Below are 14,489 nucleotides of genomic sequence, written 5' to 3'. Positions count from 1 at the left end.
GGTGCAACGACCAGGTGGCTCTCCCAGCACGGCGGCACCTAACGGACACTCCTTCTCATTCACTGGGGTGGCAAGGACCGGCGCACGTGGGAAACGGGACGGCTGAGCGGCCTCAGTGATCACACAAAGTGAATGGAACGCACTGAGTCAGAGGGGCTGCCGGGATGCTGCAGGCAGGAGGGTGGCCCTCTCCACTCCCAGAGTCGTGGGGGTCACATCTGCCCCGGTTCACAAGCAGGGACCTGCCTGAGCTTTGGGGTTCTCTCCTGTGGCACTGCGGTTTAGAACAGCGTTAGGTGGGCTCACTAGGGGGTCTGTGAAATCTTTACATTCAACTCAGTAGCATCGCACTGGTTACTAGAAGACTAAGGCGTACGTACCTTATAAAAGAGCAAGATGAAATTGATCGCAAACGCGACAAATAAGGCTAACATTCTCATGTTGTAGAAGTTGCGGGCAAAATAGTTCTGAAGGTGAAAGAAACAAAAAGGTCACTGAGTCAAGAGACTTGAAGTTTGCAGACAGTTAGATGAAGCATTCATTCATTTACCCAAAACTACTTCCTGGGCAGCTAGCATGTATTGGGCAGCATTCTTAATACCGTCAACGGAACAGGGAATCAGAAAACCCGGGCCCCCACGGAGGAGACAGATGATGATGAAGCACCTCAGGGAACGCTGAACGCTGAGGAAAAACCTACCAGGTTAGCACGTAGGTAATGGAAGTGCTATTCTGCACAGGTGGTCAGGGAGGTTCATCTCAGGTAGCATTTGAGCAGAGGCCTGAAGGCCACTAGGAGCAAGTCAAGTGAATGATCGGGGGACAGTGTATCAGAGAGAGACGTGCACGCAGGGCGAAGTCCTGAGCTCAGGGTGATGGTGGGCACCTGCCAGGGAGGGAGGTGTCAGTGGGCAGGGCCGGGGCCAGAGGGGAGCATGGCAGAGCACTGCGGGCCCCTTAGGAGGTCTTTGTGGGGTCTGTGACTAATGTTGGGGGCCTCGCTGGGGGACATGCACTAGCCACTTAATCACTGTCACGCCACCTTGTCCCTCGTCTCTGAAGTGTGGGTAAGACACCAGAGAGGAAGTGAGTCTGAGTAACAGGCTGGGCAGAGAGCAGTGTTTGTCCTCCTAGCAAGTGGGGGCATCTATGGGGCATCCACATGCACAGGCCAAGGCCTCTGTGTCCCAGGACACATCACAGTGACAATATGCCATGTTGGTGGCGTCATCTCCCACATGTGACTCTGCCTTTACTGCCACAGCGACTAGACCAAGGGGGCCGCCAACTCAACCTGGGTCAGTCACATCAGTTCACCCGGGAAGGTGGAACTGGGTCAGAGAGGCTGAGTTAGTCACCCTGGCTGTCTGAGCTGGGAGGTGACCAAGTCCTGGGACCCAGGGCCCAGGGTGGCCTGAGGTGACCACAGCCAGTGTTGAGCATGCGAACTGGTGAGCAGAGGAAGTCACAGTGCAGAGTGAGAGCCTGGGGTCCCTGCGGCAGAGGGACGCTTCCCACACGGTGGTTGAACACAGTCCTCGGGAAGCCTGGGGCCCTGTGACCCCATGTCCGCATCCTGTCCTCGCCTGCAGCCGAGGTACTTACGCACACCCCAAACTAGCGAGCATCCGGAGCGCTCTAGAGCATGCTATGCTCAGTGTGCTCTGCAGTCCACAACACAGAAATAGTACAAGGTGGCTAAGAACACACAGCTAAAATGATCAGTTGAATGTATATCTCTGCATAAATTATATAAAATATGTCATATATGTATACACATTAGAATTAGAATATTTAATTGTTGGGACAATCCGCTTCCCTTACAGGTGAAGTTCTAAAGTATCCTCAGTTTCTTAACTGTGCATCTTTGATTTCCAAAGGCTATAAAACACCAAATATGAGTTTGCCTTTCAAATGGCTTGATCAAAAGGACAGTTGTTTTTAATCCCCAGGTCTGATTTTATTGGTCGTTACTCTTATAGGTTTATTTTACACACTCATCCCCCAAATCTCCTGCTCTCCAGATTATGTGTAATACAGGGTGTGTCAAAGGTGGTTCACAGTTGTGAGTATGCGAAGCTTGGAGTTTGTTCCTCTATTATTATTTATTAATTATTGTATTATTTTCCATACAAACTGCAAACCTACTTTTGCTCCACCCTGTATTTATACATATGCGCATACCAATAGCCTTTCAAACTAATTTTTAATCATTTCCATCTGAATGAACATGAGCATGATAGACTAGAAATAGAGAGATACAACTTCTTTCTTTGTTTTCCAAATATAAATATATGTTATTAATTGGGGAGAATTTCTGAAAAATGTATAGGACACTATAGAAAGGCCTATCTTCTCTTTTTTCTTTCATTGTTTTTTTTTACTTATTTCTATTTAAAGAATAATTTTGAGCACACCTTCTTATTATCAGTGCAGAGTTGGCTCACTGGATTAATATTTTTATAACTGGACTTTTAATAAAAGGGTGATGTTCCAGAAATGCTGAGGTCCCACTCAGGAACATCAATCTGAATGCTGAAGGCCTCCCTGCTGCACCAGCCTGTACAGCAGAGCCGCATGTGTGCCCTGCAGCGGGGCCTCGCAGGGTGCACCCAGACTTGTCCTGAAGTCCCTGTGGGGGACAATGGCTGCCAGACGAGTGGTCTCAGGTTACGAGACTATGTGCAGAGGTCACCGGTTTGACCATAGGGAGCAAATCAAAGTACTTGCAGGGCTGACTTGGTTCCCTGACCACCACTCCAGGGAGGTCCACGAATATGTGCGGAGCCTCGGTTATACCCTCCCACAGCGCATCGCGTCAACATCCATTCCGAAAGGGCTTACTAGAAGCTTCTGCTGATAAGCTATGATCTTCTTCCAGAAGGCCGACTCGGGAGCCTCTGGCTCTCCGTATCTGTGCGTGTGGACCGACCGGAGCTTCTGTTTGCCCTTCTCGTCCTTGGCCTTTTCTTCTTTTTCTCCATCTTCTCCCCTGGGAACACAGCAATGAGCATAAGCCATCCCGAAACGAAACAACATCCCAAAATAGACAAAGGAACAAATACTTAAATCACAGTTATCACTTTTGAAAACTTCCTCTTCCAATGAACGATTACATTCAAAATTTTAGAATTAGGGGTTGGACTTCTATTACATGGCCCCTTGCAGATGGATAATTCTGTGAAGTTCAAGTCTAAAGTGTCTTTGTATCTATACAAAGCACATTTCCTTCCAATTGTGCGATAGGACATTTTACTGAAAAAGGAACAACAATGAAAACTTCCAACATATTTTATTTTTTAATTACGATTTTAATGGTCAGTCTTTAATACTGACTAGCCTTTAGGATATAGCATCAGAGACATACGCATTTGGCTGTCCACAGGTATAAAGGATGTCAGTATCTTAATTTTTCAGAAAAAAATGAAATTAGAAGCACTGAAGTTTGATCCCAAAAACCTCGCTAGCTGCGAAATGCCAATCCTCACAAAAGTGTATTTACGCATGTGTATCCTCATATATTCAAAACCCACATATACATCATCCACATTCAACAGCATTTTTAACACTGCATGATCACACTGAAGTGACGGTGTGCCCTGTCACCTGTCTGCCTTTCACAGTGGTCCTCTACGTGGCCATGCGCACAGCTGGCCCAACAGTGCAGATCCGTGACAATGAGCTGTGCCAATTGCAAGACACAGAGAGAGAAGCAGAGTGGAGGGGAAAATAAAGCCCCGTGTGAAAATAGTAGCACTCCGGGCACTTACAAATTGGACTGCCCCACTTTTTAGGACTGTGCCTTTAAAACTACTTAGACGCGGGGGAAGGGGGAAGTGTGGACTGGAGCAGCCAGACGTGGCAGGAGGAAAGGACTGCTCTTCCCCGCCCCACCTGCAGCCTCTTGGTCCCCACAGCTGCACTCGCAGCTGCTCCGGCCCAGCAGGTGCTGGTGAAAGGGAGGGGCCCCGGGCCCAGCCAGGCCTGCTGGGTCAGCCCCTCTGCAGCACCCAGGAATCGGTGGGTTTCGTGCGTATGGCGTGGGACTAGCTTTGAGGGACACACTCCTCAAGGACCCTCAGCTGTGGCCTTCAGAGAGTGGGTCTCCTCCCATCTTTCCGAGGACAGAGTCAGGTGCACAGTGAGTGTTAAACCAGCAGTGAGCCCTTGGCCATCTGTGGGCGCCGCGGGGAACCCCCGGGGTGTCCCGGCTGCAGGACAGACACGCAGCCAGGTGAGACGGGAGGACAGGATGGCCTGGCGCCCGGGCCGGCAGTGCCACAGCAATCCCCCCAGCACCGAGGCCCTCACAACGAGCCTTTCCCCAGAGATGACAGGCCTCCACGCTGTCCTCTGAAGGGAAAGCACAAGGGACACACGGGAAGTGCTGGAAACCACACGCACTCAGCTTTTTCGGGTTCTGATTTGTTTTCTTCCTTTTCTTCCTTGTCCTCCTCTTTCACCTCCTGTTCCTTGAAAGTCAACGGGGAAAGGAAAAGCAGGTCACATGTCACCTTGGATGCGTTTAGGGAGCCCCATGCCCAGGTGCCCTCCATCTGTGCTCCCCTCGCACCCCTCCCTCCACGGCAGCAGGGATGACTTCCTGGGCACCTTCCCCTTGTCTCTCATTTGAGAAACACCGCCCGTACCTCCTTCTCCTTCCTACGTCTCACGGGCCCTCCAAGGCTGACTCACTCCCACTCCTTAGCCCTCCGCCAGCTGCTGCCCAACCACACCAGCCCTCCCGTGCCTCCTCGCATGGGGCCTCTGCCATCTACAGCCTGTGCCAGTTATCGGAATAACTTCCTACTGTCGTTCCGAGTGTTTGTTTTCTCCGTCCGATAACTCTTTCAGGCAACTCAAAAGCACTGGACACAGCCTCCGTTTCCCTTAGTTCCCTTGGCACCCGGCATCAGACACATGGCAAACACTCATCAAATACCTGGGGCGCAATGCCCGTCTCAGTGCCCACTGCCACCTGGGCGAGCACCTGCCTTCCCACCTAGTAGTTTAAGATAATTCAATCATTTGTAAAGAATCTTCAAAGCCAGCGCTACTGACCCGATGGCCAGGTCTCCCTAGAGACTCCAGCCCTGTGCTGAGCACACCCGACATGGCACGCATGTGGGCCAGACTCACTGCTGGGGCCCACGGGGTCCGAGAGCCGCTGCGGCGCAGAGATACGTCACCTGTTGCTTTTCGTGCACCTCGGGGGCAGGGACAGGGTTGCTCATGAGGTCGCTGAGGCCAGCATTTGGGTTGTGAGGAATGAGCTTGTACTGCCCCCCTTCTCTCTTGAGGTCCAAGCCAAATATGTCCGAGAGAAGGTCGCTCTCCTCCGCCAGCTCCTTCAGGTCCGTGAGGTCCTCTGAGGGCAGGGCGGCCTCCAGGGCCCTCCTCTCGCTCTCCTCCCCGTCGTCCCTCACCTCGTCCTGGGTGGGGTCCGGCATGTTGGCCAGGAGCTCTGCCACTCTCATCTTCTTGGCACCTTCTACCAGGCTGCCGCCCAGGAGCAGGCCGCCCACAACGCGAGAGAAGCCGCGGAGCACGCTGGCCACGAAGTGCGCCAGGCTCGTCAGGACCCCCCAGTAGGAGGAGAAGAGGGCCGTGACCATGTCCCTCACCGTCATCTTCTTCGCCTTCTTCATCTGCTTCTTCAGGCTCTTCAGGCTGAGCATGCGCAGGAGGGTCAGGAGATTGTACCTGAGGGCCAGCAGGGCCGCCTGCACGGTCAGGAGGGAGAAGAAGCCCATCCCCGGGCCCTGCTCCTCCGGCTTCTCCCCCTCGCTCTCCTCCTTGCTGGCAGACCGCTCGTTCAGGTCCGACTCCGAGATCTGGGCCGCCAGCTGCATCTCAAATATGGTGTCCTCACAGAAGTTCACAAAGAGCTCCATCTTCTCCTTCTCGCCGCCCTCATTGACCACGTCAAAGATGAACTGTCGCTTGGACTCCTTGACCTGGGGCTTCTCCCACTGCGTCCGGCTGGACTCGCTGATCTCGAAGTACACCCTCTCGATGCGCTTGGCACTCCCCATGATCTCGATGCGGCCCAGGAAGGGCTGGAAGTAGTTGAGCACGCTGTCTGCCAGCTCCAGGAAGGTCTGCAGCCGCGTGTCGTTGGGCATGTGCTCCGAAAGGTTGGTCAGCAGGACGGCGACGTTGAAGCTGATGTCCTTCGCGGGTTCGTGGAACCGTTTGACAAACTCCTCGTAGTCGAGGGTTTCGTTCTCATCCGTTTCCGCGCAGGACAGCAGGAACTCGGTCTCTGACGGCGCGTAGTGCTTGTGGCTCTCCATGGCTTTGTGGAAGTCCCTCTTGGAAATGACGCCCTTGCCATCGGGGTCGTACTCCTTAAATGTATCAGAAGACGTCAAGTCCTTGAGCTTTAAGAACATGTTGAAGAACTTGAGAATCATCTCCACGTTGTTGGAGGACTCCACAAGCATATCGACCATCTGCTTGCCGATGGTTCCATTCACGACGTTACCTGGGGGCAGAGGATCACACTCATTCAGAACGAGCATCCCGATAAAGCGGGCGTCTACAGAGAAATTAGCAACATGCATCTATGTGAGCCCTGCGTCACGGATAACGCCTGTTTGCCTTCCTGTGTGTGAAGTCTCCAGAAAAGTTAGATAATTAGTGCGGTTACACAAACACAGGAAAACCACATTTACAAAGGAATTAGACTCATACACATAGGATATTCGAACAAAAGCTGGCTCTCCCCCTCAAATTGGTCAAAAAAGCAATATAGGATAAAGAAAAACGGCAAACATTTATATCCTAAAGCCAGAAACTGAAATCCAGCCTCATGTTAATTATAGAAATGAGCATTTGACAGACCTTTAGGGCTGAAAGAGCATTTGTCATCAATAACATCTGATTTAATGTTCACTGCCTGTAAGGCAGGTTCTTGTTCTTTATTCCGATTTTACTATTGAGACACCTGAGGTTCAGCAAGGTAAATTAACGCTCCCAAAAGATCCCTTGAGAGCAAGTTACATGCCCTCTCTGATCTGAGATATAAACCGTCTCCCTGCATTCCTTCACGGCACAGAATGTTTATAGTTAAAAAATGGCAGATTACTGATACGCCTGAGAAAATTAGACCTTATCCTAAATTACAGAATCATGGAATGCTTCTGTTCCTTGAATCGAGGGCATGACAGGAGAAGGCTGCGCAGGGCGAGGTCTAAGTGCATCGGTGAGGCAGTGGCCGCCGTGGTCAAGCAGCCACGTGACAGGCAGCGTCCAGGCCCAGCACCTGCCGGCCGAGCAGCCTGGGCCCGGCTCCCAGCCTCTCTGCACTGCAGTTCCCTCAGGTGCAAAAGTCAGGATGATATGATCAGACTCTTAAACCTGGTACTAGGATGAAACACGTACTTAAACCAGGAGCTGGCACGTTCTAAGAGGTTAATTTGAAGTTGTCATGACTACGGTTGCTGCTGCTATTATGGAAATTGTCCCTATGTGGTCTGACATTGGAATTGAGGTCAGGGACAGAGGCCCTGGGCCGGGGGAGTAGGCAGCCGCTGCCAGCATGGCCTGGAGCGAAGGGCGCCTCTGGGAAGTCCTGGCACAGGTGCGGCTCTGCCTTAGTCCAAGCGCAGCTGCCCAAGGCCGGGCTGGCTCCCACGCAGAGAGACCAACATGCGGGAAGGGTACGCCACATAAAGGCAAACATCTGTTTAGTGGCTTTGGTCATATTCACAGGATTCCACTGACTCTCCACATCATTCCCTCTCATCTCCACTTCCCAGAGGAAACTGAACTTGGACATGGGCTTCTCCGAGCCTCAGGTGGCAGATGGCAGAAGAGCAGGGATGTGAATGCCGCGGGGGGGAGCCATGAGTCGAGCCCTCAAACCGCAATGCTCCCTGCCTGATTCAGAACAGAAATGACAAGAGCAAAGAAAAGAAGGTGGAAAGAGAAAAGAGAGGGAAAAGCCGAGAGAGGCTTGCAGAGGGGAGGGCGAGGCTGGCCCCGCGCTGGAGCCCTGGGACACATGGCCATCAGCTCGGCACAGCAGTCCACAGGCTGGGGCTGACCCATGTGTCTGGAACCTCTCTGACTGCAAACAGCACCTTAACATGCCACCTGCCCGAGCAGGGTCTCTTACGGCGGCACCAGCAAGGGAAGGTAGTACTGTCAAGTGCTGCCGGTTCATTCCAGACATGTAAACTGAGGTACTAGAACTTCTCTTTATAGAAGACTAACTTGAAAAAAGGTAATTCTCGTTGGCAGCCGTCCGTCTCGAGAGACGATGGTGTAGCTTCTTAAGAGTCTATCTGCACCGCCGAGAATGGTTGTGCAGTCCGACTCGGGAGTGACACGGTATCTGTCTCCTCCCGTGTTGAATCGACATCTTGCGATGATGCTGGAGTGTCCTCTCCAGTGAAGCTGAAGCTACAGAGCCTCGAGAGACGATGGTGTAGCTTCTTAAGAGTCTATCTGCACCGCCGAGAATGGCTGTGCAGTCTGACTCGGGAGTGACACGGTATCTGTCTCCTCCCGTGTTGAATCGACATCTTGCGATGACGCTGGAGTGTCCTCTCCAGTGAAGCTGAAGCTACAGAGCCTGGGCAGGGTGATATGGAGGGTCTGCTGTTGCCCATGCAGCAGACCCCCCCTCTCTTCGCAGCTGAAGGGTCCAAGGGAAAGACGGAGTCAATACAGCTTGGCTTCAGGTGCGCCGCAGGAGTTGCCGGTGTTGACTACAACGTCAAACCGCCTTAGGGACTCCGGCTCCGGATTTTCTGTCGGGGTTTACTCCCTTAGCCTTTCCCCTGAAGAGGTATGCCGCAAGGCAGCGGAGGTTTTTTGGAGTCAGAGTTTTCCTTCTCTGATGTGCCCCGACTGGAAGATCGAACCAGCGACACTTAGCTCGCAGGCCGACGCTCAATCCACTGAGCCAAACCAGCCAGGGTAAAAAAGATAATTAAGCCCCCAATAAATCCAGGCACCTGTCCCATCTCAGTGTGGAAGTTTTATTCTTTGCAGCATGCTGCAATATGGATCCTCAAGAACACACAGGCAACTTGGGTATGTATAATATAAACACATGCAGATAAGTGAAGATGAAAGTCACAACTACCTTCTAACATGGACAGCAGCATGACCACCATGTCCTTCTGAAGGTCCATTAGCTCTTTTAACAGCTCAATTTGACTGGAATCCTGAAAACAGTAACACATTGCATTTGAGATATAATGAGAAAACTCTGTACTGCTCTACCAATAGTAACCACTTCTCAGCATTAGAGAAGAAAAGCCAAATACAAGCACATAGCTTATTAAAAATGTATACCCCAGAACGGGAGATATTTACAGTCGGTCCCCACCCCTGCCTGCTGGAGTGCCTGCATGGACCACAGCAGGTCCAGCGAGCGTGCTGGGGGCCGGACGGCGGGGCCTCCGGGTGGGCAGGCCTCAGTGCCTCTAACACTCAGTTCCTCTGTTATCTGGGAAGTCTGTGCGGGACTTGCTTTTTCTTCTTTCTTACTTGTTATACAAAGATGGTGTATATTGTATAAAAATTAACTTATCCGGGAAAAAAAATAGGCACATAGGTGACCTGAGGTCAACTTATCTTACATAAGTCAACCCCCAAATGTACGAGTGTTATCTACACTCACAGTGTACAATGTACCGTATTTATCAATTTTATTAGGCTCTCTGATATTTCTCTGTTAAAATTTTCTGGTTTTATTTTTATTTTTCACCAGGAATGGATGATTTTACATAGATATGCGGCATCTAAACATCGTTGTGCTTAGATTCAGGGCCTGAAGATTCCGGACATACATACACCTGCATTACAGCCTCACCTGGGGCTGGCTGCCCCGGAAGCTACCTTCCTGCACTGCTGCAAGAATGAGACGTTTTCTTTCCAAACAGCTGTGACCTTGACCAAGTCTGCAAACTAAACAGTGGCAAGCCAGCCCCCGATGTTAAGAAAACTTGGAAACGCAGCAGAAGGAGACTGTCCTGTGCGCCTATGATAGAGCGACAGACAGGATTCTCTCCTGACACACTGGAGCCAGCCTCTTCTCCCTGTCAGACTGTCCAGATGTGAACAGATGCTCACACAGTTTCTGACAGCTGGAGGCCACACCGCTGGGAGGACCCACGCACAGCCCCAAGGGCCTGCCTGAGAAAACTCAAGGCTGCCAAAAATGTGCTATTTGTTCCAACCAACACCCAAGGACAGGGCCTCTGGCCCTAGGTCCCATTGGCAGACAGGACCCTAACTCCCATAACTGCCACCTGGCCAGCTCTGCTGGCCTAGCCACACTCGCAGGGACCAACCCTTGTTAACTTTTCACTTCCTGACTCTGCAGGGCCCCTCCCCCCATCCCCTCACTCTCCATTTATAATGCCCAGTCCCCTGTATACAAATCCAAGCGGAGTTGAGCTCACACTCGACACTTCCCTGTGGCAACAGGTGGTCTGTCTTGACTACCTGAGCCAGCCCAGCTTGGCTTATCTCTGACACTTTGCTCCTGCTGTAGGTCGGGGGCCACTATGGGGGTCTCCACTTAGCAGAGGAAAGGGGACTCAGAGAGGACATATGAGTGACAGTCTCCTCACTTTAAATCCAGTCTTCTTTCCTCCCCCCAACTCCTGGCTAATACCCATGCCCATCTGGCTCTCAGGACAGTCAGCAAAACTCCGCTACAAAGGAGCACACTACTGGAGATTAGAGTAGAATGTTCCTGTGTGTGTGTCCCTAAACTTCACAGGAAACAGACATAGTAGTGAGAAAGCCACCTTGATATTTTCAATATGTGCTCTCAAATGAACATTAAAAGATGGTGGACAATCTTATCCTTAGAGCCGCGTTTTTCTCTTTGACTTTCACAAAGTTAAACTTTTGACGAGTGGTGAAAGCCATTTATTGAGAACAGCTGCCTGCTTAGACCCTCCAACGAGGGACTTGCAGCCGATGTCAAACCCCTTGCTACTCTCCACAGGGAGGAGGGCCTTCCAGGCGTAATCACGCGGAAGTGGGCTAGGAAGGGTTCTGAAGCATTCCATGCAGGGGGACTAAACTCTTTTACTTCCCCATATAGTCAAGTCTTGAGTATCTTTTGTTCTCAAATTTGCATAGCAGCTCCCATCTATTCTCAGCTTGCATAAAATTATTTAAGAAAACGTTTTTTAATGTCAAGTAAAAGATGTATAGGGAAGTCATCTACGACAGGTTATATTCGAGCAAAGGAAAGCATGCTTCATTTGCCCATGATCACTGTCTCCCGTTGCCGCTGAGGCCGTGGAAGGCGCTGCTCTACCTGCGACAGCTTCATCTGCATGTGGGCGAACACGTGAAGGAAGCCCACGACCGCGTCCCAGAGCCTGCTGTGGGCCAGGCTCTGCTGGTTCCCAGTGCAGGGGCCCTGCAGGGAGACAGAGCAACAGCGTCATTCCCAGTAACTCTGTGGTCAACATGAACGTCCCAGCAGAAGGGGAAATCGACGCATCTGATCACCAGCATGTCACCTGAAGAGAGAGAGGACCCAAGTGGTGACAGTACCCTTGGGAGATAAACACGCTCTTCTTTGACATGTTTAAGATAATAAATCCCAGAAAGTTGCTTAAGGATTTTCATGTTCTGTTTCTGTGTAAATAGTAAAACATGGACAAAAACTGATGAATTATTTCATTTTTGTTTGGCTTTGGTTTCTCCTACGCAGAGAAGAGCGAGGGGTGTTAAGTTAAATCAATCAGCATCTATTACCCTGTCTGGAAAGAACAAGGTACTGTTCCCCATATAGTCAAGTCTTAAGATCATATTAAAATTAGATGTGCACTTCTCACCGCTACGCAGGGGCCCGATGCAGCGCTGGGACCGAGAGAACAGCCCTCTGCGGTGCTTCCTTCACGGTACGGCGGCTTCCCCACCCACACAGCCACTGGCATCTTAAAAGATTGGTAATTAGTGCAGAGGAGAAAAAGGGGTTCTATAATAAAGCTGACAACTTCGGAGGATGGTCTGGTCATAAATTCCTGACCAGGCAGGTGCTGGTGGGGAGTCACACCCAAAGCCTGTCTGCCCCGCAAGCCAGCCCATCCTTTGGTCTTGAATCGAGGTCAACACACCTTTGAAGGCCAGGAGTGAGCCTCTTTTTCAGACTCCTCTGAGGTCTAACCACCCTCGAGAGCACATAGTCTTAGCGCTGCTGTAACCCAGCACCCACCTCTCTTCCCTGCCTCCATGTTCTCTTCCTCATGTTCCCTCCTTAATTCCAAATGCATAAAAAAATTTTAAAAAACTGCAAAGCTGTTCTTCTCCAAAGCATTTGAGACCTTGCTCCTGAGCGCGTGTCATCAGTTCAGTTCAAATAAACTCCTGTAACATTTTTCTACAGGTTTGGACCTTTCTTACATCAACATTAGTTATTAACTTTACAAACCCGGAGTCCAAGACTATCGGGTGAACCTGACTTGGCCGCCTCAGCCTACCCGGCAGATGCGAGGTTACGGGCAGTGGAGGCTGAGGCAGCAGGCAGAAGGTTTGCACGGATGCAATTTCTATTTTTACTTCCCAAGGAAAATTATATAACCTCTAAGTTTTGTAAACATGTCCACGTCAACCAGAAAAGTAAATAACAGGGACTCTAGTTTTTAAAAAAGTAGATATACAACACAGTTCTTAATTTCAAATTTATTCATTCCTTCATACAAACGGCTCAGAGTAAGTTTAAATTAGAGAGAGCAGTAAGACTTCAGAGATTGCTCTAGAAACCGCAGCTGGAAGAGGCACCAGTGCCGCAGACACCGGTGAGATGCTGACCTCAGACCCTGTCCTGTCTCGGATTAGGCTGAGCCCGCAGCTGGGGACACTGCGCCATCGCACGGGAGCCAGCTGAGCAGGTCTGCTGTCCCCAGGCTAGAGACGGGCTGAGGCCGGGAGGAAGGGAGCTGGACAGAGTTCTGTCCCTGCCCCCCCGCCCAGTGGGAGGGGACGGCTGCTTCTCCAGACCCGGACTAGGGAGAGTACCCCGAGTTGGGTGCATAAAGTCTGGTATTAGACTGTGTGGAAGACAGAGAGTGACCAAAAAAGGAAAGGTTTTTTATGGGCTACCCGGGAGGGAGCGCCCTGCCCAAGCACGGCCCCAGGAGGCTGTGTGGAAGGTGCCCTGATTCCCAGATGCCCCGGCGCCCCACGCAGAGCCTGTGGAATGACTTGAAACCAGGTAAGAAAGGGGCCATTTCCAGGCCCTGGATGCAGGCGGGGTGGGCAGGGGGTCTTGGTTTGCAGGACTGAGGAGGGAAATGTCTCCTCCCACAGGCACCACCCCAGGAAGCCTGAGGCTGACCCTGGGGGGCGTGGAGCAGCCCAGATCACAGTCCTGCAGGCCTTTCCCCCCTGGGGGCCAAAGGGCAGCCTGAGGGGGTGGGCGGGCTTCCAGGAGGACAAGAGTGAAGTGATCCGAACTGTCCTGCCACTGCTATGAGCCTCTGCCTGTGACAAAGAGACTGGCGGACGTTCATTTATCTGGGAGGGGCCAGTGCACACGATCCAATGGGAGACAGACCACAGGGCGAGTCAGAAGGAATCGGCTGCTTGGACCTAGAGGACGGTTCGTTCAGCCTGTCCCCTGGGCCCGGCCATGGTGCCCCCAGAGTGACGCCAGCGCCACCGTCTGGCTCCTAGGGATGCTCTGGCTTCAGAGCAGTGGACCCCAGGGTTTCCCTGGGTTCAGGTCCCGGCCAGAGCCAAGGCGCTAAGTGCAGTCCGGTGACCTGATGCGTTCTGGTTACAGAAATGTCGGTGTAGGGAAAGCCGGGGGAATTGCATACGGGAGCTCTGTGCACTGTCTTTGTAACTTTTCCGTAGAGATAAAATTATTCCAAAATAAGCTTTTGTTAAAATATGTATTTCAGAAATGATTAATTTATATAAAACATATAAACAAGGAATAATGGGAAGTTTAAAAATAAACAAGCTATGATAAGCAATATTCCTTTACTGTTGTCCTTTGCATGTTCATATAAACAAGTTAAAACAAAGACTTCTGCATATAGTGGAAGGTTAATGGATGCTTGTAGTTTTATATAAATTCAGGAATCTGACTTACGTTAGGATTTAAGAAAGTCCACGCTTAGCCAAAGAGGTGTCTGTTTCGTTTATTATCTGGAAACCATTTTCCTAACTGTTTCTGTGAAGTTCACTGGCCTGCTAATGTCATCAGCTAATCTTATTTAATCAGGACAGTTCATACTAAATGTGAATAATATGTTTCCAGACACAGATGAGAATATTAAGGCAATAATGCAAGCCAGGGGAGATAAGGAAATGGGAACCGGAGTGAACTGAAACTCACTTAAAATTCATTTTGATTTGATCTAAAGACAAGTTAGATCAAATCAGAATGGCTTTTCCATTTTGAAATGCTGGGGTCCCCTTGAGTGCCCAGGGAGAGAATAAAAACGTGAGAGGCCTCCAAGGCAGCAGCAGGGGCCACCTCCCCTCCCCTCACCTGG

General features: G+C 50.9%; 1 protein-coding gene across 2 annotated transcripts in view; it reads right to left on the bottom strand.

The window, feature by feature from the left end:
- Nucleotides 1-14,489, bottom strand: part of RYR2 (ryanodine receptor 2) — a 550,937-nt gene that overhangs the window by 32,972 nt on the left and 503,476 nt on the right. For both annotated transcript variants that reach the window (XM_090263510.1, XM_090263509.1), the window contains 6 exons: nucleotides 11,294-11,398; nucleotides 9,098-9,179; nucleotides 5,190-6,487; nucleotides 4,405-4,472; nucleotides 2,845-2,992; nucleotides 381-467 (listed from right to left, as the gene is read on the bottom strand). In XM_090263510.1, coding sequence (XP_090119636.1) covers nucleotides 381-467; nucleotides 2,845-2,992; nucleotides 4,405-4,472; nucleotides 5,190-6,487; nucleotides 9,098-9,179; nucleotides 11,294-11,398 — 1,788 coding nt within the window. The remainder of the gene's footprint in view (nucleotides 1-380; nucleotides 468-2,844; nucleotides 2,993-4,404; nucleotides 4,473-5,189; nucleotides 6,488-9,097; nucleotides 9,180-11,293; nucleotides 11,399-14,489) is intronic.

The sequence above is a fragment of the Furipterus horrens genome, unplaced genomic scaffold (assembly GCF_987537825.1).
Source record: "Furipterus horrens unplaced genomic scaffold, mFurHor1.1.pri manual_scaffold_15, whole genome shotgun sequence".
NCBI lineage: Eukaryota > Metazoa > Chordata > Mammalia > Chiroptera > Furipteridae > Furipterus > Furipterus horrens.
This window is presented reverse-complemented; position numbering and strand designations above follow the sequence as displayed.